Source organism: Zonotrichia albicollis, chromosome Z, assembly GCF_047830755.1.
Source record: "Zonotrichia albicollis isolate bZonAlb1 chromosome Z, bZonAlb1.hap1, whole genome shotgun sequence".
In the NCBI taxonomy this organism is placed as follows: domain Eukaryota; kingdom Metazoa; phylum Chordata; class Aves; order Passeriformes; family Passerellidae; genus Zonotrichia; species Zonotrichia albicollis.
This window is the reverse complement of record NC_133860.1, coordinates 60,228,775-60,255,340: the sequence shown is the minus strand read 5'-3', so window position 1 is coordinate 60,255,340 and position 26,566 is coordinate 60,228,775. Positions and strand designations below refer to the sequence as shown.

Sequence of the window (26,566 nt, the reverse complement as noted above, 5' to 3'; positions counted from 1 at the left end):
CCCCGCCGGCGGTTATGCAATCGCAGCACACAGACCTACTGTACCGCGCGCCGCCCCGCGCACCGCCCCGCCCCGCCCCCCAGCGCTCCTATTGGTCCGCTCCCGGCGGCGCCCGGCGCCGATTGGTCGATCTCGGCCGCCAGTCACGGCGCGGCGCGGCCGGCATGCGGGCTATGAGCCCCGCGCCGCGCAGCCCTGACCTACTAACACACATCCCTCCGCGCCGCCGCCGCGCGCTCCCGCCCGCCGCTCCGCCGCCGCCCGCACGGCGCGGCACCGCACCGCGCCCGCTCCGCTCCACCGCCCGCCCGCCTAGCCAGAGGACCGGCGCGGGGCGAGGAATGCTCTGCGCTCCGCTGTGCGCTGCAGGTAGGAGGGAAGGCGCGCGTACAAAGTTGAGGTGCCCGCCCGGTGCTTCTCTCTAGCTTCGGGCGGGGGTCGGCTGCTGGTTATGGGGAGCCCAGCCGGCTCCGGCCGCCGCCGGGTGGGAAGGGTCCGTCGGCAGCCCCGTTCTGCGCGGCGACGGGCGGCTCGGCAGAGGGGTGGTGGCGCGGGAGGCAGCCCGGGAGATGCCGGCCGACGGCTCTCGCTCTCGGGGCGTGCTCGTTGCTGGCGTGCCGCGCTGCCCCCGGCGTGTCCTCGCAGCGAGCCCCGGGCAGCGCCGCCGGAGCGGTTCTCCCGCGTTGCATAATGTGCCGGTGGGGAGCGGAGCTGCCGCGGCGGACGCCGTGCGGGGCGGAGGGCTGGGTCCCGGGCAGCGCCCGCCGTGCCTCGGCCACAAAACCACCGGGAGCTGCTGCCGGAGCCCGCCGGCCAGAGCCGGTCCTCCTTCGGGCGGCGTAGCGGCATGTTGCCTGCGGGCAGTCGGGATCAATGGCAGCGGCCCGGGACCGGGGCTGCGCTTGTCTCAGCCGGCCCTTTCCGTCACTTTTGTCGCTGTTTTTTAGGCGCTGCGGGACCGATCGCATAATAGTTCCTGGAAATGTTGCATTATGTAACCACAAAATATGCTGGCAGCGGGGCTGGGAAGAGGGAGCTAATTATGCGATTTTATAATCTCCCGACAAAGAAACTAGGACAATCTCGCCCCGAAAAAAAAAGCCCCCCCAAACCCGTAACTGTAACAGGTTTTGTTAAAGTGTGTTTATTAAGGAAAATAGACGACTGGGTAAGTGGGGAGGCGAGGCGCGCTCGCCGGCTGCGTGCCGGGTGCCTTAAAACGAGATTTGTGTTGGGTCTATATTTAGCCCCTTCGCGTTTTAGCAATTGTGGCTTCATGTGCTATTTCTGGTCTTTTCTCCAGAGCCGTGCGTGTGTAAGACGTTCGAGGCATTTGCTCGGATTTTTAACTCTACGCCTTCGGAGGCGTTTTAGATCAGGCTGTATTTATTTTTTTGAGGGAAGGCGTTTCGCCTAGACGCCGTGTCATCTCTCCGGTACGGGCTTTCAGTGGGGAAAAAAAAAGGCAAAATAATTTTTAAAAAACGAACCAAACAAGACAACAGACCAAAACAAACCAAACAAGAACGGCTTAATTCAAGGAAGAAAGGCGTTTACGGGAGATCTCAGCCGCGCTGGAGGGGAGAGGCAGAGCCGTCCCGGCCGTGCCTTGACGGGCTGGGGGCCAGGTGCCGCGGGTCCCCGCGGGGCAGCAGCGGAGCCGGGCTCCGGGGGCGGCCGCCGCTAGTAGGTCAGTGTGACAGACCCGATGGGCGGTGGAGCGCAGCGGATGCGCGGAGCCCGACGAGTCCCTCCGCCTTCTTCTCCCTGAGGCTGGCCGGGGTCGCCGCTGCCTCCCTTCCCCGGCGGCCGACGGGGCGCGGCGGCGGCGGGCGAGCGAGGGCTGGGGGCGCTGGCGCTCCCCCTCAGCCCTTTGTTCTGGGCTGGGGCGGCGGCGGCGGCGGGGGGGGCGGCGGGCTGGCAGCGCGGGGCCGAGCGGGCCGGGGCCATGCGCCGCCGGTCACGTAGGGGGGCCGCGGGGCCGGGCCTTTGTGGCGGGCGCGGTGCGGGGCCCGCTGTGGGCGCCGTGCCTGCGCAGCTCGGGCCGCACCGCGCCCCGCGGAGCGTCCCCACCCCGCTGCCCATCACCCCCCGGTGCCACCGCCGCCCGCAGGCGGGGATCGCCAGACAAAGGCCCGCGCAGGTAGGCACGAGCTGAGCGTTTTCTGTCGTTTCTTACGTAACGAACGACAACAACATCGTAAAGGGGGGGAAAAAATCGTCATTGCCCAATTCTGTAATTTTTTTCCCAAGTCAGTTTGGCGTCGCAGTGGCTGTATGTTTTGTACTGTGGGCCAGCTTGTGCTGTGTCCTCGATAGGAGCATATCTTGAAAGTTGCTGACGAAAACTTGCCTTTCAAGATGAGGTGATATTTATTTTTTATTTTTGGGTTTTTTTTTTCATTTTTAATTACTAAAACGGTTCTCCAATACTTGAAACTAACATCACTGTGCTTCTGATCAAAAACCTCCCAAATGAGTACCCCAGCCACAGGCTTTCTGTCCATTGTACCTGCTATATGAAGTAGCAGCAAAGTATGTAAAAATGTAATATTCTTGGTAAATGCATAAACTTTTCTGCTACTTGATTGTCGAGGCCAAGTACAGCCTTGGCAGTGAGGCTCTTTTGGAGGTACTGTGGTGTTAAAAACAACCACTTTTTTTTTTTTTTTTTTTTTTGTTCTTGTCCTTGTAACTTGAATGATTGCACTTAGTTTCGTTATGTTTGCTCCAGTGTGTATGTAACCTACTTTGAGTTATCTTTGCCCTCTTCAGTAATTAATTAAATCCAGAGCCTTGCTTGAAATATTGCTATGTGCATTGATTTTATGGTCCTTATTCAATCAAAATGTTGACTTTGATGGGAAACTCGAATGAACAAGGATGTGGTGTTTTGGCCCAAAAACCTGATTTAAACCAACAAGTTCAAGTTCTACTGAATAAGGATTGTTAATAACATTGGCCCTAACAGTTGCTGTTACAAAAGTTCTCACTTTGTAGATGTCTTTGACTGTTAAAATGCTAATAAGCTGTAGAATATTCTGCTTCCACTTTAATTTACTTTATATTTTTTAAATCGTGCTCCAAAGGACGCTTAACTAGCTTTCAAAATATCCAGCTTCCTGAATTTGCATCCAAAGCCTCAAGTTTCTGCTGTTTTGGTGGGGGTTGTTTTGCTTTTTGTTTTGAGCTTTGAGGTGGGAATTTTTTGTTTTTGAGAAACTCATGTGAAGGTATCCAGAAGCTAAGAGTCTTCCCATGGGCACTATGAACTTACACGACCTCCAAACAGCTTATCTCCTCCTTTAAGAAGGAACAGTATTTGCCTTGCTTTGGATGAAATGTATAGAACATACAGACATTCTGTCTATTGCAATAGAATCACAAGAGAGTCTGAGAAAGATCTCAGCACCATGCTGCTTTTTCCAATCCTTTATCTTGGAATAAAACTCTTAAATAAACCTTTAACTCATTTCAAATTGACTTATTTTAACAAATAGTTATGCAAACTAGGCTTATGCAATAGTTTTTTTCCAGACGGCAATCTCACTGCTGTTATAACATCACTGTGATGCAATAATATGAACAATAAAATCCTCTGTTTGAGTCTTATTACACACTGTTAAGCAACGTATCTGACTCATCAGCTTAATTGACTCTTCTAGGTGACCTTGCCATGATCATTGCAGCCAGTTACGAGATATAAATGTGCTTAGGCTATGTAATAGAAAAAAAATGCAAATAGATGGCCAATTCCTGCAGTCCAATCTAAAAGAAAATGACAATTGATTTCCGTGTTAGTATTTTACAGTATTAAAGCCTTACCTTATGGTATTTGAAAACATTTTTTTGGTAGCTACAAGATAATGTAACTGTTAATACTCGTGATAAGCACGACTGTCAAAAACAAGATTGTGTAAACAAGGGAATACTTAGTCTTGACTAAAAATGTGGTAAAAGCTGTGTTATTAAAAAATTGTACTATAAAGTAGATCTGAATTAAAGCCATCTTCGATACCTTGTGGTTTTTCCTAATTCACTTGTTGAATTGATCCTTGTCCAAAATAGCATACTATGAGATTGAATTTTGTGACATATATTAAATATATATTCTATTAGGAAAAAGGCCTTATTTAGATATGGCTTTTTTCCCTTTCATGAGTTGCTCCACCTTGGAGTAATTTTCAGTGTGTCCTGCAGTATTTGAATAATTAACCAGTTTTTGCTATAGAGGTGTCTGCACAACAGCTGAGAATATAGATGCCAGTGCTGCAAGACTTCTCTTTGCAAATGGAATGCAATCCAACAAAGAAAATAATGCTCAGCATGGGCAGTGGTCTGGACCATCTCACAGAATTGGAGCTCTAAAGATTGCTATTTCTCTGCTCTGTCTGCTGTGAATGGTAGATAGCAGCAATTTACAGCCAGCATTTATTTTATATATTTACTTCAGTTGTTATATAACAAGATGCATGTTTAGAGCATCAGCTGGGATTAATTGACATAATTCTGCTGCCTTTAAATAGAGCCATATAAATTTAGGTCACCTGAAGGTCTGGTCCATGGTTGGCATTTTTAGAACACAGCTCAATAATAGAAAGCTATTTGTTGTCAGAATAATTAATATTTGATTTTATGGACTTTTTTTTAATGGTTTGTAACTAAGGGAAACCTGAGATTGTATTTCCAGAAGATGGTTGCTATTAAGTTATAGCTTTTCACAGTCTAGTTCTTCCTGCTGTCAAGTAACTATTGAAATGAGAAGCATACTGTCATAGTATTGTAACTTCAGTAACAGTTGTTTCTACTGAGGCTTTATTAAAATACTGGAAAGTGATATGGTATTATTAAATTGCATATTTACATGTGTATACTATATATATATTATATATATGGAATTAAATATTTACCCAAGATATATTTATTTCCTCCTCAGTTTTAAATTTTTACCTGGTGCTGTCAGTAATATTCTTAGATCTTGTTTTTCACCATTTGAACCAGAGCAATAAATAGCTTGTTTTGGGAAACATGAACAGATCTGGGAGAATCATACTGTCTTCACAAGGAAATAAAAGAAAATTTGGCGCAAATTGGCATTTATTAAGCTTCACTGACCTTTTCTGAATAACAGCTACCCTTAATGTATGTTTTGTGCTCTCCAAGTAGAAATTTTATTTCTGTAATTTACCTTCGGTAAGCAGGCCATACTTTAATGAGTTAATTTGTAGCTCTTAAGATAAACTGTAACTTAAGTAATTTTTCTAACAAAGAAAGCCTTTTGTGAAAATTACATATGACATCAGCTTTCTGTGTACAACGTGGAGTTGGGTAATATGAATTTGCAATAGTATTTCAAGTTCCATGAAAATCTTACTTACTTTTTCTTTAAATTTGATTGAACAGTGTCACAATAAATGATTTCGGATGTGTCCGATGGAATATATTTTGTGGGCATATTCAATTTTTTCCCTTCAATGACACGATCAACATTTTAGCAAAAGTGGGTCATCTTGTACAAAGTTATCTCATCAGTGTTCCACTGACCTAATTACACACTGGTCCTGAAACAGTAAGCACTAAGCACTTAGGATGTCCATAAAGGAGAAGGAAACTGCATACAGGAGCAATACTTCTGTATTTCTTCATGCTGTTGTCACTTATTCGCGGTCCCTATGCATATTACTAAGTAACAGCAGAAATTGGGGCAATATTCCCATTGTAAATGCTCTTTCCCTTTGTGACTGCAGATAACCTGTCCATCATAGCATAAAATGCAGCCACCTAGATTTTCTCAAAAAGTTTTAACTTCATTTGGTCATCATTGTCTAGACCCTCTGTCCGAGGGATATCACTATTTCAGTGTATCCAGCATTAAAGCTTTTCTTCAACAGGAACATGAACTCACAAACTGTTACAGGTAATGGGCAAGGAGGAGTTCAGTGGAGATTGGAAAGACCCTGGATTTCTGGATTATGATAGGTGTAGAGTTTCATGGCATAATTTTTGTCCGTGGAAAGCAGTAGAGGTAGAGTATCTCCAAAATTCTTCAGCAGTGTTTAGGGAGGCTGTGCATGCACTACCTGAGCTTAAACTCAGCTTCCTGTCCCATGTGTGTGATGAAAATGATATTTTTTCTATACCTCATAAAAGTATTGAGATAGATAGCATCTGGTTTTTGAATACTTTGAAGATAAAGTGCAAGATATATCTTTCAATTTTCCAAAATTTGGATGGCAAATTTTTGAATGGTAATGATGGTAACTTTTGAATCTATGAACAATTTCTGTAGTAGTTTACCTGGTATGCAGTCAGATTTTCTAAATTGATAAACTGGGGCAGAAGGGTGGCAGTAATATAATTAAAGATACCTATGCAAAACATGGAAAACATCAACTGAAAATAAGCAGGGACTTTAAGACTAGCGTAATTGTTTTTCTAGAGTGTGCCATATAGTGGTGGTGGTGATAGAAACATGTTTTTTTTCCGAGAACAAAAGAAGCTATACGTAACTGTTATTTTCTTCCATTTTTAAGGACAGATATATATTCCTTTTGTAGACACAATGATGCAAAACTGAATTGTGTTTGAGCATCCAGTGCGAGAAATGGGGTTTCATTTAGTGTGATAGAATCGCTATCAAAATGCTAAAGCTGTACAAGTAAACAGTCATTTTATCTTAGGATATGTTTGAAAAATTATGCTTGGAAATAGCTTGAATTATTTTGCTAAATATAATTGAAAGCATGCAGTTACTCTATGGAGAAACTTAGGTACCTGAGGAGGCCCCCATATATTCTCTAAAACAGAAATTATTTATGTAACTAAATTACACAGAAGAGAGCAAGCTTGTGGCCTTGTCCTCCAAACTTTGAGACCTTTCTATTATTATAGTGTGAATATGTAAATCCTCAGGATCAGATCCTGAATGTGCCATGTTGTCACTTCAGTATCTTTGGAGTCCCATAATATTTGTGGTTTCTGCGTGCATAATTTTTTGCTTCAATAGCATGAGTCCTATACAACAGTCTCATTAATACTTGGATCTGTGATTGTATTCTGCTTCTGCTGAAGTCAATGGCAAAATTGCTGGGGGAGCAAAACTGGCTTTGTAATTAAGTTAATAGGGTCGAGTGTTATTACATTGTAGAATTGGCACTCAGTGCCATTAACATCAACCAACCAAATGTTGGTTTTATAACACTTTATGAGGGAGTGATAAAGCAATTGAAAAATTAATCATAAGGGAAAATATTGGAATTTGAAATGTAGTCAGAGGAATCATTACAGTTCATTAATTTATGTTTAAATACTCATGTTTTCCAATGGAATTATAAAATGTAAGTGAAGTGAAGGGAAATGGCTGGTTCCATGGAAGGCATGTTGCCATTATCATCAGATGGAATTTAATTTGTTTACAGATTTCAGCATTGGGCCGATCCACATGAAGAAGTATTATTAAACAAGGGTTTTGACTCCTGTTTGTAAAACCACAGTTCCAGTCACCATAATAAAAGTGCTCAAGAAATACAGAAAGAGTTAAAGATCTTTTGTTGTTTGGTTTATTGACAAAAGTCATGGCATTAGGTGTGACTGCATAAATAGCAAACCCGTATGACTGTGTCAGTGGGTTACATGTCTGTCTTGACAGCTTTACTGATGGACTCTGGCAGAGAGCAAAGTTGAATATTGCATGCAAAAACATGGTTGTTTTGATACATGCTTAATGTTTGCTGTGGATTGCATGCTACTTACATTCTGTCTGTTTGTGCCAGGAACAATGTGTCCAGGAGGGAGACTGGCCAACACAGGAGTTAACAGTGCTACAGTGAGCAGATTGAGCCATTCCAGTGCACGGTCTGCAGATGTCCCATGGAACAAGGGACGTGAACTCTGCAGCTGGTTGGGCTAAGTTCAGCTCAGTGCCAGTCTTAGGCTTGCAGGAGGATATTCGGACATGCAGTTGAGTTTTTATCTATCAATATGGTCATATTGATGAACCATGTCATTAGTCTACATTCACTTAGGGAAAAAACAACCCACAATCCAGAAACTGTTTTGCTAATTATTATTACCATTATTGGTATTTTTCCTAGACCACAGTGTTGGACAAACACTGAAGTGGAACAGCTTTGAGCTGGAGACCATACTGATAGACATGGTCCAAATTCTTACCCTGATACAGTCTTGTTCAAGACTAAACATTGCTTTTATATCCCATGGAAATTAAAGATGGGAATATTACAGGTGAAGAAAAAAGGTATTTAATCGGTGTAGGTATGGTTTTGTTCTCCTAAAATATCCAGTGATTCTATAAGTACTTCCTTGCTTATGCTACCATTTCAAGTAAGTGTAGATGTTTTAGGCTCTATGGCACATACATATATATATGTGTGTGTGTGGTAATAATAATGATGACATGCATATTAGTGTGTGTTTTCTGGGAGAACAAATATTTTGATTTGAATGTAGCTCTCTGGTATTGTTAAATTCAGTAAGAGATGTGGACTGATAAGGGCATGAAATTTCACAGAAGTTGCTTTGAGCACTTTTTGCTTAGGTGAGAGTTGGCTGAAACATATAGTAAGAGACAAGTAATGATTTCGTAGGTATTGGTTACATGCTACAATTTCCTGCTGCATGCTGTGGAATGTGTGTGCTACTGGTACAGGTGAATACAGTGATAGTAGTGGAGACTGCAGTAGTCCCAGTTCTACAGGATAATGAAATTAAATCCCAGTATTCTATTAGTGTAAAATGATGCTGCAGAGGCTGAATATTCTACAAATGTGACAAAAGGTCAAGTGGCCTTGTCTTCTCTCTTTTTTTGTTGTTTTAAAGTTTCAGCAATGATTTTTTGAAGTGTTGAGTTACACTACGTTTAAAATTATATACATATTAATTAAATAATTGATTCCCTGAATCAGTTAAGTGGACAAAATGTCTATACACCTACTTCAGCAAATCAAACTGTACTGAAGATTTGGAGAAACAGATGTTGCTTTGCTGTAGGGTTCATTTTTATTTTTAAACCTGATCCAGCTCCTTCAGTGTTGACAGAAAGCTCCCTTTTGACTCCACTTGAATTTTTGGATCAGGGTCTAGCCATGTAACTGTTTGTGTACTAGAGGTACATTTCTTCTTTTCAAACATGACAATTTGTGGTGCTGCTTTTGCATTAAATTATTAGATGATGTCTTTGGTGTGGTAGGCGTCTAACTCTTTTTTTCATTAGGGCTGTATTATCAAAGAAAAATAGTTACATGTCAGTAATTAACCATGGATTTTAGGAAATTCTACTTAGTTGTTCTATTAAATGTGTTAATTTTTTCATGACAGAAGAATTGGCATGGTTTGATGGAACAGAACCCAACTTGAAACCTTAGTCTTTATGACCCTGCTTAATTGTTACTGCATCACTCATTCCACTTTGCCTTCTGGAAAAGACAAGAAAAACTGGCAGAATAAAATTAATTAATTCTTTTATAACTTTCTTGACTGATAATGTTAAAATTAGTTTCATCAGTCATGGTAAAAACATTCCCAGTAAATAGAGACATTAATCTGAAGTGGCTGAGTATTTAATTTTTTGGTTTGTTTTCTGGTCATACAGACAAGAATGATTGCTGACTTGATAGCCAGTTCTACAAAAGCACTTGGCATACTACATTCTTTTCACCAGGAACATGATTGACTGTAGAAAATTATATGCTAAGAAGCTGTGTATAAGATCAAGACCAAGTGATCTTAGCATTTTTGCATTAAAAGGCACTAAATAAGACAAAGGCCAATATAAACTCCTAAGTTCAAATTTAATGATTAAAATGTCTGAAGCTAATGGTTAAGCTAATTTTTATTTCTTAACGGTAACACTTCTGGGTCTAAACTTTTACTTCAATGTGAATACTGTTTCCTGGAGGTGTGCATGCCTCAATGGTATTAAACTTAACTTTGACACTTTACAACTATTTGTCAAATGCAAATTTTAATTAAATGTATTTTTCAATATGGATTTTAACATTTTCTTTGTAAGATACTAAAAAATTACATAATTTTAAAAAATATTTTTAGTTAATTACTTTCCCAAATTATGAGTGTGAACTTGCTAGTTAGAATTAATATGATGGATACAAACACTTATAAATATATATATATATTTATATATATATATATTTATATATATATATAAATATATATATATAAATATAAATTATTTTATATATATATATATATAAATTGCTGCTCAAAAGCAGCAATTAAATGCATAATAGATAAGCATTGGATAATGGATAATGGTGGTACTTTAACGCAATAGAAAGCAATCCTTCTTCTCTAAATCAGCTTATATTATTTTTAATCCTTGAAGGACCCAAATATATAGCATTTCTAAGTCATACACCACATCTGTTTTCGGAAGAGATGCTTTAATGTGGAGCAGGACACTTTGCAATGCTGCTCATCATCATGCTTCATGTCCTGCAGTTTAAAGTGTTGTAAGGTTTTAGTTTGGCCAGTGATGTCATGGAAGATTCTGTGACAGCATTACTGTAGGGCCAAAATTCAAATGTTTTTTAATTGATTCTTCCTTGGATCATATAATATTTGTTTTGGAAACAAATCTGCTACCTTTAGGTGTCATGAAATTTAGAATATCAGTAGTTTCAGTGTTGAGCTGTGTTCATATCACAGCAGGTTTAATGAACTAAATTCTTGTATAAAATATTTGTCAACAGCTATTTCTGTGTGTTTTGATCCAGAAATTCCTAAGTAGTAATAAAATTCTCTATTTATTTCAGGCTATTAAGAAGATTCCCTTTGAATCTGCTAAGAAAATTGGTTCTAGACAGACTTTTGTCTGAGATTATGAAAGAAAAGGAAGAATGTGTGTGGATTTAAAATTTCTTTATTTATCAAGTTGTGGAGTGAGAAGTACTGGGGAGATAGCTTGCTCTGTTGCTTATTGTAGATCTTCTACAAATTGTTTCTGATGCAGCTGAGAAAAATGCAGACCCTTAAAAAGGAGCACGGACCTCTTGACACAAGTGGCAATGTGGACAAAATCATGGTACTAAAGTCGACCTTAGCAGAAGTATCTGAAGAATTGTCTACAAATGAAGATATACTACTTACTGAAGCAAGTAGTGGAAAGAGCAAATCTTCAGCTTGCCGGAGAAAGCGAGAATTCATTCCAGATGAAAAGAAAGATGCTATGTATTGGGAGAAAAGGCGGAAAAATAATGAAGCTGCCAAAAGATCTCGTGAAAAGCGACGACTGAATGACCTTGTCTTAGAGAACAAACTAATTGCACTGGGAGAAGAGAACGCCACTTTGAAGGCAGAGCTGCTTTCATTGAAGTTAAAGTTTGGTTTAATTAGTTCTGCGGCCTATGCCCAAGAGATACAGAAACTCAGTAGCTCAACAACTGTGTATTTTCAAGATTATCAGAGTTCCAAATCAAATATTAACTCATTTGTAGATGAACATGAACCATCTATAGTTGGTAGCAGTTGTATTTCTGTCATTAAACATTCTCCTCAAAGTTCAATGTCTGATGTATCTGAAACATCAACTGTAGAGCATACCCAACCAAATCGTATACAAAACAACTGTAGAAGTCCTGAAAATAAGTTCCAGATTATAAAGCAGGAGCCAATGGAATTAGAGAGAGAACCAAGAGATGACAGAGGTTCATATAAAGCATCCATATATCCAAACTACATGGGAGCTACCTTTAATGTGTACTCACATTCTCCTCCTCTCTTGCAAGTTAATAGGTCCTCCAGTAATTCCCCGAGAACGTCAGAAACTGATGATGGTGTAGTTGGAAAGTCATCTGATGGAGAAGATGAACAGCAGGTTCCTAAGGGTCCAATTCATTCCCCAGTTGAACATAAAAATGTTCATGCAACAGTTAAAGTTCCGGAAGTGAATTCTTCAGCTTTGCCTCACAAGCTTCGAATCAAAGCCAAAGCCATGCAAGTTAAAGTGGAAGCAATGGATAATGACTATGATGCCACGCAGAAGTTGTCGTCACCCATTGACATGTCCTCAAAAAGACATTTTGAGCTTGAAAAACACGGTGCGCAAAACTTGGTGCATTCTTCTCACACTCCTTTCTCGGTTCAAGTGACTAATATCCAAGACTGGTCACTTAAACCAGAACTCTGGCATCAGAAGGAACTCAACGTTAAAATTCAGAGTGGTTGCAAAACTGGAGTTGTTGAAATAAAAGACAATATCTACAATGTCTCTGAGTCAGAGAATCTCTATTTGAAGCAGGGCATAGCAAACTTATCTGCAGAGGTTGCTTCACTTAAAAGACTTATAACTACACAAATCTCTGCATCAGACTCTGGTTAATTTACTACTGAAAAAAGGCTTATTGTTTCAAAGGATGTCATTTGCAGTAGATCAATATGTTTTGTATGATGCTGAATTTTCACTGGACTTGTGATGTCATTTCACTGTAATGTTCACATAATGTCTGATTGGTGTCTTTTTGTGCACAAATTATTATGAAGACTAGGTTGTGCTATGATCACTATGCCTTGAGTATAGTCAAGTAGCCTGTACAAAGGCTGTATATAGTGGACTTTAATTTCTTTTTGTTCTACTACAAAGCGTGCAAGTTACCAGTTACAATAAAATATTGGTGACAAACATAGAACATTTACTCCAGTTCAGTTGATTTTATGAACTTGTAAATAAGTTGTTAATTAAAAAACTGGGTTTTTTCTTACACTGTGCTCAACTTCACTTACATTTTTGGTTTTTGCAGCCTAACAACCAAATTACAATTTACAACATGTGTAATCCTTCTGGCCACCTTTTTCCTTAACATGTTTTTTAGAAGAGAAGTAAAGTGAATATTTATAAATGAAACAGTACCAATTTATAGCCTTAGCCTTCTTTAACTTATTTCTTAGTAGAAATTAACCAAAAGCCCTGCAAATTCTAACCCAGTAACTAATATCAACAACCTTTTTTTTTCTCCTTCAATCTCAAATGAGACAGTAATGAGTTTCCTGAATGTTTTAGTGTGACAAACAATTTTTCAATATTATAACTTGGTGTTTTAAGTGAAATTAGTTAAATCAGATTTGTGCATCTGCAAAGTTTTCAAAGCCTTGCAGTGACACAATTGGACAGCACCATCTCTGCCAAGGGGTGGCTTGCATCTGCAAGGGGTGCAGGCATGGAAAGTCAACCCCTCTTGCATACCAGCATTCTGTCCATGGCAGACCATGGGCCACCTGTACATGAAGTATAAGGCTACTGGATTTGTAAACTCTGAGCTCAGCTAGGTAAATACTTACACAAAGGCTAGGCAATAGCAGTTGCAGAGTTAAAGATCATCTGCTATTTTTGTTCCCAGAATGGGACATAATGCAATTATGCATGAAGTAAGTCTTGCCAGCAATTTGTCCCTGGTTTCAATGGCTTAATTAACTGAACTGGAATACCTTGGCTTGCTAAAGGGCATTTTGCAAGAGCTTCTGAGATGTAAAATAGAGGCTGTGTGAAGAACTGCGCAATCTAGACACTGCTAGCCCCTTACAACTTATGCGGATGATGAGTTCTTCACTTGATGACTGGACAGGGCTGTGGTGCTCTTTGTCTTTCAGAAGAGCCATTGAACCATGGAGTCTAGAATTGTATCACATATCCTTGGTTCGGCTTACCAAAATCTTTCATTTTAAAACTAAAATTAATTCATAAACAGAGCATAAACTTGGCAGAGGTTCTTTTCATGATACTTCCCCCTTCTTTTAGTGTACTAATAAATCAGACTAACAAATAAGCTTTTTCTGAAAAGGCTTTTTATTAATTGCCATACTGTATAATGAATTGAACCTTTCCATAGGCTTAAAATACTAATTAACAAAACAATATGTAGGTATTGTTTTTTTAAATTAATACTTGACTTGAGTGAGAGGAAGTTTGTCAATTTTTTGGGGATATGAAGAGGAGTCTGAGTCACTCCTGATAGCTCTGAAGCTTGGTCCAGCAGTCAAGGCAATGGCAGAACTCCCTGATGTCAGTGAGGACAGGATTTGATTCTGTGCCTTTTCAGGAACTGATGATTCAGTTGTGTTCTGGGAGGACCTTCGCACAGAAATCACTGGTACTTTCTGAGCTTTTTTGAGCCTTCTAACTGCTGTGCTGTATTTGTGGCATTCAGAGTTGATAAACTGCTATTCTTTTTTCATGCCTTAATAATACAATAGACCCCATAGCTGGGCTCTGTATGTATTTGGTAATTAACATAGATGACATTTCAATGTTACTGAAAATAAGCTCAGGATTATTGCATGAAATGTAAAAATTTGCATTGAATGATGGGGATATGAAACATGAGGCAGTTATGGCTACTGTCTCCTTGCTTGCTAAGTATCTTCTGTAAGCAACAATAAAATTCTTTAAATATTTTGCATATTATTTATCACATGTAATGTGTTCAAGGAGAGGACTTAAAACTCTCAGTGTTGCCATCAGTGTAAGCCTGATCTATTGGGTTTTTTTCCATTTCTTGTTAGAATTGTTTGTCATAATGGAAGAATGTTGTCCTCTTTCTAGCTCATTATATATTTTGTGTATCTGTTTTGTGCAATTAATACTTAACAGTAATGATGTAGTTAATTTGTTGAAGGATGTCATTGCAAGAAAGTTATAGCATGGAGCTTAGGAGCACAATCAGATGTTATTTATACTCCCTTTATACCTTAGTGTTATGCTTCATTTGAAGAAAGAAATAAATAATTTGTCTTTTGTTCAAAACCAAATCTAACCTACCACATGCTTTTCTATTATGTTCATCATCATAGTCCAACACAGGGGCATTAATTTTGGTTGATGACCGATCTTCCCGAGCTGAAGTTGCTGTTTTTCCATCTTATACCTGGAATATCTTTCGCATACCTATTAAAGGTACAAACTGCAAGAGTGTGGGTGGTACATGCAAAGCCCCATTATTGGCTACAGCTGCTGACTCTGAGCTGCTCAATTGCAGTAACTGTGGTGTAGGTGACCTCCTCATGCAGTGCCCTCACCCTGCTTGCCCATCTTTAGCCTGCTTCCCCTCGGGATGTGAAATGGGAAAGATGGAGTGTCAGTCTCCCTGTGGGGATGGGGAGGGGGAGAGTGCAGTGGGACTGCCCTGCTCCAGCCTTCAGCTGGTACACAGCTATCTGAGGGTACCTGACAGCTGTGCTCTTCCAACTGCCTTCCTTGCACTGCAGGAAACATGAGCAGCTTCCATGGAAAAAGTATCCCTGGTTGGCCATCTAGTCTCTCAATGGGACATCAGAAGGTTGGTTTTGAGCACAAAATGGACTTTATCTAAGTGTGAATAAACTGGCAAAACATCCTCTAACTTACAAAAATTGTTGTAAACTCAGCAATTGACAAAACAACATGAAACATGGCAAAAGGGGAATCTTTCTCATTTTAGTGTCTTCAATTACAAATGTTAAGGAAGGCCACATACAGAAACTGATAATTCTGAGACTTCTCAGTATAAATTCTCTTTAATGATAACTGTTAGTGTGAAGGGCTTCATGGAAAGTAAAAACATGACTGTTGATTAGCAAGGTAAACTTTATCATAATGATATAAACTGGTGGCTAATTACCAAAGCAAAGTGTGAATACAGCTTGTTCATTAAATTTGCCTAACTTAATTGGGTATAAACACAGTAATATAGCCCCATGTTCTATCTGTCAGTGCCAATATATGCCCATACATAAACTGAGTCCAAATGTTATGATTTTCTGAATACTCTGAAATTTCTATCTTCAGTGAAACTTGCGTATTGCATGGGATATATGTAAATTTTATTAATATTCTGTACAGCCCAATATGCCCTTGTTCAAGAATCCGAGACAGGTGACTGACAATTCCTGATAAATCTTCTCTTGTTATTTTCTCCCTAATGTCTATTTGGGTAGTTTATGAGACCAAAACCACATCGGTGAACTTAAATGCAAAATTGTGCAATAAACACATTCCTGAAGTTTGGTTAAAACAGCTGCTAAAAATCTTTTCTACTTGCTAGTACATGAATATGCTGTTGAAAATTGTATACAGTGAATTTAGCAAGGAACTCTGAGAATACAATTAATATGGCCTTTATTATTACCATATTGTTGAAAAGTACTTCGATAGTTTATTGCACAATACAAGATTGGTGACTACAAGAATGCAACAAAAGAATTTTTGGTATTTCTTGCATAAGAACAAGTAACATACTGTTCCATTTCAGTGCCAAATCAAAAGTTAAAAACACCAGGCAGAATCCTAGGGCTTTTAACTCAGTGTTAAGTTCTACTTCCCTTGAAGTAGATTTTTTCTGTGTACAATAAGGCACTCACTCAAAAGAAGTAACATTGCCAGGATAGACATTTTACAGCTCCCTCCTGGCACAAACTCCTAGTGATTGTTCTATCTGTAAGGCTACCTCTCATGACAAAATAGTGATATATAAGTCACTTTATACATATCACTGGAACTGTAGAGAATTTCCTCACTACAAAACAGAAGGTACCCAGATACTCAACTATTATTTATTCAATGACAGCTCTAGAAGGTCTTGGTGAATTAGGAGCAAAAGGTCAGAGAGGAGGCACAGTATTTATTTGCTTGGAAGAGAAAGTGTCAAAAGACGTTTGGTTTCAGGACTCCAAAAAATAGTGGGAATGCTTCTATGCTTTTTATTAGTTAACCAGCTACTACCCATGCACTGATCACAATGCTGTCACTAGAGTTATAGTAATTCCCTCTGAAACACTATGGAGGTCCACAGGATTACAAACAGAAGTGCCTGGGAAGAGCACAGAGCATGGGACTTTGCCATGATTTGATGTGGGTTTGTCTCCTGCATGCAAGCATCCTCTCTGCTTCTAGTACATCTGAAAGAGACCTTATCTGAAAAAGCCTGCATCAGTTCAAACATTCTGAGGAAGCTAAATGGCCGTCTAATACTACCAGCATTCAGGTAACAAGTCCAGTATTTCCTCCACCATCCCTCACTCCCCTGACAAGTCAATGCACAACCCAAAACATTAGCCAGCTGTTAGACCTTTTCATGTTATTCAGATTCTTAGATGTGCAAGTGGGCATCTCACTTAATGACTTACACATATAAAACAATCAGGCTACCCCGCTATCTGTATGTGCCAGTGTTGGTATCCATTATGGTACATTCTGAGGCATGATGCTAAACGAGCTTCTAACAATCTGGACCTCCAAAAATTATCTTAAATTTGGTATATAAATATACTGAGAACATAATGCATTCATTTCCATGGCAGTTCTGTTATGAAACCCTGAAAGCTGAGACATTAATGCTTTGTATAAAAATCAGAAAATATCAAAGCGTAATATTATATCACACCTAAGAGCTGAAAAGATGGTAAAATGCAATGACCTGCATTGTAGCAGAACACTGTTTTCCTTTCTGTGTTCTTGACAGTATAGAAATGAATAGATAATACATGTGCTCAGTAAAAGACTTGGTGACGTATGTTCTATAAAAGCCTCATGGTTAAAAATGTGAACAAGCAAACAAATATTTGTGTAAGCAAAACTATATTGGACAAGTGACAATAACAGACAACATATATGAACTATCAGCATTGCATGGGACTGGAAGGAATTGTTACATTTTCTCATTTTCTGTAATGAGATTACTTAAGCAATAAATTCTTAGCTTTTTCTTTAAAGAATATTTATGTCACGGAAAATAAACAAAGAAGGAAAACATCACTTATTTGATGATTGTCAGGGACCTACAATGATAATCTAGTCCCACTCCCTCACCATTTCAGGGCTAACCAGAAATTAAAGCCCTTCATGTAGGGCATTGTCCAAATGCCTCCTTTTAAGGCACTGGCAGGCAGGGAGCTTGTTTCAGTGTCTGACCACACTCTCTGAAGAAATATTTTCTTAAGTCCAGTCTGAACCTCTCCTGATGTAGCTTTGAAGTATTTCCACATGTCCTGACACTGGATCCCAGGGAGAAGAGATTAGCAAACCCTCTCCACTCTCCCTCCTCAGGAAGCTGTAGAGAGCAGTGAAGTCACCCCTCAGCTCTTTCTCTCCAAACTAGACAAACACAAAGCTTTCAGCTGCTTGGCATCCATCTGGCACAGGCAGGCTCTCTCTAAGCAGAGCAGAAATACCAGCACTGAGGCTTGATCCGGACCAGCAGGGGAAAACCTGTGCTGAAGGGCAGTATGGGTGCCTTGTCCTGGCTGCTCACCAGCTGTCAGCCTGATGCATGTGCCAGTCTGGCATTGTCCTTTCCCAGGGGCTGGGCTTTACACTTTCCCTTCATGAACTTCTGGGGGCTCCTGACTTGGCAGGGTATGACCCTGGGTGACACAGAGAGCAGCACCAAGGCGTGACCCCAGGCAGGGCAGGGAAGTGGTCACAGCCCTAGCGAGGCTGCACTGGGCAGCACAGGCTGGCAGGAGAGCAGAGAACCAGGATGCGGGGGCAGGGGCTGGCACTGGAGAGCTCATGAATGGCCTGGGATGATGGGCTGTGGGGCACAATCGGGACCTGGAGATCCCTGTGCTGGAAATATCTGCCCTGGGGCTGGCTACAACAATGGGCCTGTAGCTGGCCATTCATTACATGTCTGATGGGAGAATAAAAAGGACAGAAAGGGCACCTGTCCAGCTAGTAACGTTGAGACTTTTTTGAGTTTCCATGCACTGATTTTATTTGGATAGCTGTATATGGGGGACTGGGAGCCCTAGAGGGTTGGTGCATGCCCCAGCTGGTGGCTAACCCCTGAGGCATCCTCCAAAGTCACAGATGCAGGGGTGGCTGAAGAGTCCCCACAGCCGCTTGCCTGCCTCTTCAGAGGTCACCATGGCCCTTCAGGAGAGGGGTCACTGCCCTGTCTGGAAGTGGAGACCCAGAAACAGACTCCTCTGGCTCCTCTTGGGGCTCTTCTTGCTCCAACAGTGATGGTAATGGGTACAGAGGGGTAGCTTCTGAAACCCCCATCCATGGCAGAGGAGGCGGTGTTGGGCACCTCATCCATGGTGCATCCTGCAGGGCTGTCAGAAGTGCTGGCACCTGGGCAGGGAGGTAGGGCTGGTGGGTGAGCAGACGGCAGGCCTCCCTGCTGCACTGTCGCACCGCCACACGGATAAGCTGTTGCACAAATGTCGCCGCATGGTTTTGGAGGGAGACCCCCAGCATCTGGACCAGCTGGTCTTCATCAATTCCATGGTTGGTCAGGATGTCCAGGACAGTGCCCTCCACGAGGTCTGCCTCCATCCAGTTGTTCCTGAAGATCTGCCTCAGCCTCGGTCGGACCCAGAGCACTAGGGCTTCTAGGAGGCATGGGTGGTCCCGGAAAAGTACCATCCATTCCCCAGGCTGGAGGCTGCCCACAGGATGCCTGGGCACTCCTTCTGCAGACCATGTTTGGGATGCTCCAGAGAAATGGATGTCAAGGTATCTGGGGTCTCCTCTCGCCTGGTGGACAATGATGGATGGTGCCTCAGATAATGTAATTACATGCTCTATGTAGTTATTTTCTGTCTCTGTGGAGTGCAGGATGGATAGAATTCTCCTCTTGCAGAGGGGGCACTTGGGTGTGTTCTCTGCCCACTGCAGGATGCAGGTGTAACAGAATTGGTGCAGGCACGGAAATATGTAGCTGATCTCCTTCAAGGTGTCCAGGCAGATGGGACAGCAGCTGTCCATCTCGGTGGCCATGCTCTTCTCTGCAGTGGCCTGAGGGGAGCTGGGGTTATGAGTTGTCCCTTTCACCAGCATCGTATCAGCAAGTTTTACTCTAGAAGGGGAAGAAGAGCTACGGCTATTGCCTGGACCCAGAAAGAGTGATAGAAATGCCCTGGTCCTCAGGAAGGAAAACATCTCAGCTCCCCAGACGGTTTCACCTCCCAGCTCACCTCTGCTGGTGCAAGTGCACCTCCTGGGTGCAGATGTCTCAGATGCCTGAACCTGGCAGGGAGGGAGAAAATCTTTCAATGGCTCTGGAGTTGAACACGGAGAGCTGCAACAAAAAACTCTCCTTGCACAATGACATCAAAGACCTCACTCAGCACTCCAAACCTTGCCAAATGCTCAGGAGTCGTCACAGATTGATAGAATGATTTGGGTTGGACAGGGACCTTCATGATCATATGGTTCCAACCCTCCTACCATAGTCGGGGCACCTTCAACTAGAACAGCTTACCCAGGGCCCCGTCCAACCTGGTCTTGAGCAGCTCCAGGGACAATATCCACAGCATTCACAACTTTCCAAGGCAACCTGTTCCAGTGCCTCATCACCCTCACAGTAAATAATTCCTTCCTAATATCTAATCTAAACCTACTCTCTTTTGAACTCATTCCACCTTGTCCTGTTGCTAAATGCCCTTGTTTAGTCTTGCCTCATCTTTGGTGTAGGTTCCCTTCAGGTACTGAAAGGCTGTGATAGTCACTCCAATGCCACCTCTTTTCCAGGCTAATCTATCCCAATTCCCTCAGCTTTTCCTCATAGGTGAAGTGCTCCATCCCTCAAATCATCCTGGTGGCCTCCTCTGGACTCACTCCAACAGCTCCATGTCCTCCCTGTGCTGGGAGCCCAGAGGACTGGGCTGCAGGTTCCAGGTGGGCTCTCCCCAGAGCAGAGCAGAGGGGCAGAATCCCCTCCCTGCCCTGCTGCCCACGCTGCTCTGGATGCAGCCCAGGACACGTTTGGCTCTCTGGGCTGGGAGTGCCCATGGCTGGCTCATGTCCAGCCTCTCACCCACCAGCACCCCCAAGTCCTTCTCACAGGGCTGCTCTGCATCTGCTCATCCTCAGCCTGTGTTGATACAGGGATTTGTCCTGACCCAGTTGCAGCACCTTGCACTTGGTCTTGTTACACCTCATGAGTTTCCCATGGCCCACTCCATGAGCCTGTCTAGGTCCCCCTGGATGGCATCCTGTCCTTCAGATGTGTCTGGGCATGAGCTGGCTGGCTGAAACTTTGTGCTCAGCTGTAAGCAGTGAGGGATGTGGGTCACAATCCATCCTTCAAGGGCATCACAATCCATCTCCAGGTGATATCACAATGGTACCATCAACATCCATGGTACACCGTCTCAGAACATGCATCTGGGATTACCTCTACACCAATGTCAACTTCATTCCCCACCTTATTCTCACACTGGTGTTGCAAGACAGTCAGTTACACTGAGGCCTTGGCTGTGCCTCCCCAGAGTCCTGCCAGTTTGCTCTGGCCATGACAGACATCTCCAGGCACATGAAGCATGAGGGCTCAGTCAGCAACAACTGGTGCCCTCCTGGGAGGCTGCAGGACAAAGCCCCATAGATTCTCCACACACCCCACAGTGCTGGCCACCCCTTTGGTCTCTCCTGCTTTCTCCCACAATGTGTCACAGGCAGCATTCGCCGTGCTCTGGCATTTGTTCTTCTACCTTTGTTCTCTAGCTGGAAGGAACTAGGGTGATTCCCTCTGCTCAGCATGGGTCAGACCTCATCCAGGCACTGAGTCCTCTTCAGGGTCCTGGAGGCAGATTCACAAATAAGATAGGCTCCATCCTTTACAGTAAGGATGCTCTGTGAAGCCACGGCTGGTTCAACATGGAGCAGACAAGGTGTTGGGATATCTCACAGCTCAACCCAGTGTTTCTAAGGATGGGGACATCCCATATCAAAAGAGTGGGAACAGATTCATGGGAGGGTGAGAGATGGTGGTATCTACTGAAACTAGAGAGTTTCAAACTGGAATAAAAACAAAGGAAAAAAGGAATAAAACCAAAATTGCTGTAAGAATTATGAAGCACTGAAGTGAGTTGCCCAGGTCTTCAAATCCTGAGTGGCCATAACTCAGAGCACAACAGTCACAAGCCTGTGAATGGATGCTGGCTGAAGTCCTGGAAGAGAAAGCATTGACAGTAGGAAACAAAGCAAAGGAGTAACAGCTTTGAGAAGTTTTTAAATTTCTACTTGCATTTGGTTAAGCATCGTTCACAAATTTTTAATTAGGAGATAATAGAATAGTTCCAGTTGGGAGGGGCATACCAGACTCATCTAGTCCCATTGCCTGATCACAGCTGACAAACAGTTACAAAGTGTGTTATTGAAGGTGTTGTCCAAATGCCTCCTTTTAAAGCATCACCAGGTGTGGGACATCAACGATCTTTTTAGGGCGTCTTTTCTTGTATGCAACCACCTTCTCAATATGGAAATGCTTCTGAATGTCAACAGGCCAGTTCTTCACTCAGCACAGTGTTCACCTGTTCATCTCACAGCTGGACAACTTGTCCAAAAGGATGCTCTAAGGGACAGTATCAAAAGTACTATGAAAATTCAGGAAAACCACATCCACCTCTAACTCTTTACCTACTAGACAGGTGACCTAATTGTAGAAATGTCTCACATTAGTCATACAGGGCCTCCCTTTGTGAACCGGTGGTATGCCTGATGCTTATGTTTCCTTGAAATGGCTTTCATGACTAGCAGTATCTTCTCCACAATTTTTTCCAGGTGCTGAGGTCAGACTCACAGATCTGTAGTTTCCTTGTGTCTTCCAGCACACCTTTCTAAACTGCAATGACTGGCCAACGTCCAGTCAGTGGGCACCTCTCTGGGCATCCATGACTTTTGAGTGGGGTCCTGCTGTCATATCCAACAGCTCCTGCAGTACTCTGGGATGAACCTCACCAGGTCCCACGATGTTATGAACAGGTGATATAGCTGGCCCCTTACAATTTCTGTGCACAAATGGAGAGTCACTGTTCCTGCAGTTGTGGTCCTTTGACTTTGAGGTCTTACCTTATGAAGGGCTGAGGGAAAAAAAAAACATAATACCTTCAGTTTTTCTTTAGTTCTATTTGTCACAGGACCATCTTCAATGAGAATTGGTCCGTTGTTTTCCTTGAGCCTCCTCTTGCTACTAACATGTTTTACAAGTTCTTTCTTGTTGTTGAGTGCAACACTGGCCATATTCAACTTTTATTGAGTTTTGGCCTTGCATGTCATCTCCTGTGTTTGTGACATATATGATCTTCCTGCAAGTTCTGATCTTACTTCTATATATCATCCAATCTTTTTCTCTTCTTGAGTTCCAAGAGGAGTTTCCTGTTAAGCCAAACTGATCTTCTGTCCTGCTTGCTTGACCTGTGACACAATAGGATGGCCTGCTTCCACACTTATCAACAGTGGTTCTTTAAGGCTGACCAGCACCCATAGAGGCCTCCAAAGCATATTCCTAGGGACACTGCAAAGTAGCCCCTTGGGTAGCTGAGAATTTGCTCTCTTGAAATTCACAGTAGAAACAGTGTTGCACTTTTTTGCTCATTACATTAAGAATTTTGATCTCAAACCATTTCAACCTCACTGTAGTCAAGACAAACAACTATCATCACATGCATGAGTACCTCTCTAGAAACAAATAACATATTTAGGAAGGCATCTTTTCTAGTTGGAGGATTTGTGGCAAGAAATTATCTTGAAGCAGCTCCAGGAATTGCCCAGACTTGCTTGTAACGTTAGTATGGTATTTGCAGTAAACGTCTGTGAATTTGAAGTCTCCCACAAGAACAAGAGCTAACACTCCAGAGATTACTCTTAATTGCCTATAGAATAACTCAGTGCTAGTGTTAAAAAGGGTATGGAAGGGAGGTACAGTCTTTTGGTTTATATATTAATCCGATACAATTTCTGTATCAATAAATTTTACTGTAAGTCCAAGCAACACAGTGACAGATACATGGAAATCAAAAAGAATAGTTTATATCTCAGAGTCCACTAGGGAATTTTCTCTTTCTATACTGAGATTATACTATGATCTATACTTGAATATGATTCATGTAATATCTCTGCACTAGTCTCTCCACATAAAAAAACCCCAAAAGCGTGGCCTGTAGGTGACATTCAGAGGGAGGAAAACCACTTCTGCAGTCTGAATTCTTTAGAAACCACTCTGGTTTTTTTCATGTCTCTCATCTTCTTAACAAGTGCAGGTTGAGAAGGAAAATGTCCTTGCTAAAAACGCTACAAACTTCTCACTTTCATGTGTTATATTTGATGTGAATAAACAGTTAAGTACCATGTCAGATTGTACAAAAAGTCAGGTTGCTCTCAGAAGATTATAAATATGATGTCATATAATGAATCCAAGTAGTGACAAAAGCCTGAGGGTCTCCTGGTTCCATGCTATCACTATGTTTCGATCTGTCGATGTGACATTTGTGAATCTGATGTTTTCACTCACTCACTTGCTTCATACTTTTGTTATTTTTTCTTCTGATAATCCTGCTCACCTTAAATTCATGTGATAATGTTTCTTAAGGAAAATATTCTCTTTTTGTTCAAGTGTGGCCTTAAGAGATTACAGAAACCCTTCAGAGACTACACACCAGTCTTCTCTCTCTTCTTCAGTTGTACATACTATGTCTTCAAAATTGACTGGAAGTGGCCCTTTTTCTCAGAAGAGCATTGGAGTCTATCTGGGTAACAATGGACTTAGACACACTGCTGCCACTCCAGAGTGATTTCCACATGTCCCACAATCGTTGACTATGAGGTATTTCTCTCCTGTCAATTCCCACAGGCAGACCTGAGAGTTTCTGTCTGTAGTAGTAATGAGCTACCTGAAGATGTTTCACTTTCTCATCCATTGCAGGTAGTTATATGCTCAATTTTTCTACAGGTTGCTGAAGTTATCTCCTGAAATAAGGAAATCACAGTCATTTGTCCAGTCCCATGAGCAACTGCTGATTAAAATCTCAGTTTAGCCAAAGCCTATTGTCTTGATTTCAGCATCCTTGCTCAGTTTGAAATGTTTCTTTCTTCAGCTATCTTTATGGTCCTTATCAGTGTCTCCTCAAAAAGCATTTATGGGCTCTAAGCATAAATGAATAATCCCAGTTAAATTTAAAAATTTAAATGTTTAGAGTTGATCCTAAAGAAAGCCGACCTTGTTTGTTCCTGTTCTACAGACTATATTTCTCAATATCAAGCTGAGAATTATGGTGTGTTACATGGAATGCTCTACATCTATATCTTCTTTTTTTATCCAATTGAATCCTTTAGATCATGAAGAAAAATATGCTCATTTGAGAGGCAGGTACTCCTTAGAAAGATATTCAAGTGTTTGGACAAAAGGCAGATTTGTTTTTAGAAAGCTGCACACACACACATTTGTTTACTCATTCTCTTTTCAAGTATCCCTTTTTCAGCTGAAGTTGCAGTCTTAAAATATCCATAAACCAGTTGACTGCATATGGAAATGGTAGTTTTCCTGAAGTGCAGTACAGCGTCTCATCGGAACTTCAGTCAGGACTATTCATGGTTAAGGTACTTAGGTAAAGGAAAAAAGAAATATAACTACAGATGCCAATAGTTTTTATTTAAATTCAAGGATGACTGAAATTCCAAGTGCAGTCTGCAATTCAGTAAAAAGATTGCTAAATCTGAGATATGAAAAGAGAGACAGGTTACTGGAATTGGAGGTGTTTTTCTTGGAAATGGTACAGTCTATGTGTTTGCCTATCTGTCTATTTATAACATGAAACATGACCCAAGCACATTTTTCCTGTGCAACATTTTATTAAGTGTTGCACGGCTTTTGAATACTTTGGTGATGGTGAAATGCACTCAAAAGCTGCTACGATGAACTGACCCAGTTTTCTCTCATACTTGTCAAAACCTCTTTAATAACAATAATTATAATTAACCAGTTTATTGTTCCATCAGGTTTTGAACATGAGTTGAAAAGAGAACGGCAGGGAGTAATTTTTGTTTCACTGAAAGTGCATTTCTGTAGCTCTCCAAGCTGTTTTTTCAGAGTTTGATGCAGAAGCAGTGTCTACTCAAAACTTTTGCTAAATTTATGTCTTAGTACATTTCTGAAGCATTCACTAGAGAAATGGGAGCTCTGATGTTCTTGTCTGTGACCATTTTACCACTCAAAGGTTATGGGAAAGAACATTAAAATGGGATAAAGAGCAACTGAATTTGCAATGAAATCAAAAGAATTTCCCTCAGTATAGCTGATTAAGTACAGCATCAGGCAGAAAGTTAAGTAAACATACAGTCTGAGAAAAAAAAGAAAAAGACCCTACACTGGGGAAAAGATTCCTTTGGTTCTTAGAAAAAGAATTGCTAGATGGCAAGTCTAATTCTCTCAAGAACTTTCTTACAAACTTTGCTGCAATTTCTGTCCTCAACATTTGGAGCTTATCCTGTCAAGTAGAAAGTAAAATGACATGCAGCATGAGAGAAACATTTCAGTTTCTATGACAAATGCCACTTGAACATGGGCTTTGCTTTTAATTTAGAACATTGTAAACACACTAGGGGAAACTAGGGTTTTGATCATTTGCCAAATATTGCACAAGTATTTAGACTAATAAATAGCCTTCTATAACAGGAAGTGTACTGTATATTTTATGTGTTCCCACAATTTTTAAGAGAAGACTCATCCCTTCTGTTTCACAGATGTTTACAGAGAAAAAGACCCTAAACTAGATAAAATAGCATATATTATTATCCAAAAAACATTTCAATCATCAGCTAAAGAATTAGGGAACA

General features: G+C 41.5%; 2 protein-coding genes across 21 annotated transcripts in view; one reads left to right on the top strand and one right to left on the bottom strand.

The window, feature by feature from the left end:
* The first annotated feature begins 206 nt into the window (after positions 1-206).
* Positions 207-12,665, top strand: NFIL3 (nuclear factor, interleukin 3 regulated). 4 transcript variants are annotated; one of them, XM_074532459.1, is made up of 3 exons: positions 207-369; positions 7,773-7,959; positions 10,794-12,665. In XM_074532459.1, exon 3 carries the CDS (start codon positions 10,985-10,987, stop codon positions 12,356-12,358), a length of 1,374 nt encoding a protein of 457 aa, XP_074388560.1. In that variant the 5' UTR covers positions 207-369; positions 7,773-7,959; positions 10,794-10,984; the 3' UTR covers positions 12,359-12,665. The 4 variants fall into 4 exon arrangements, with proteins under 4 accessions (XP_074388560.1, XP_074388559.1, XP_074388561.1 ...); XM_074532458.1 differs by lacking the exon at positions 7,773-7,959; XM_074532460.1 differs by lacking the exons at positions 207-369; positions 7,773-7,959 and adding an exon at positions 1,308-1,436.
* A 188-nt stretch (positions 12,666-12,853) lies between these two features.
* The window catches only part of LOC113459173 (uncharacterized), a 30,984-nt gene continuing 17,271 nt past the window's right edge, over positions 12,854-26,566 (bottom strand). For 8 of the 17 annotated variants that reach the window (XM_074532468.1, XM_074532462.1, XM_074532467.1 and 5 more), the window contains one exon: positions 12,854-24,700. In XM_074532468.1, coding sequence (XP_074388569.1) covers positions 18,863-19,894 — 1,032 coding nt within the window. In that variant the 5' untranslated portion in view covers positions 19,895-24,700 and the 3' untranslated portion in view covers positions 12,854-18,862. The remainder of the gene's footprint in view (positions 24,701-26,566) is intronic. The other 9 variants (XM_074532476.1, XM_074532479.1, XM_074532472.1 and 6 more) reach the window with 7 other exon arrangements.

Excerpts from the sequence above, each read along its gene's own strand:
- NFIL3 (XM_074532458.1), top strand. The coding sequence starts at position 10,985 with ATGCAGCTGAGAAAAATGCAGACCCTTAAAAAGGAGCACGGACCTCTT.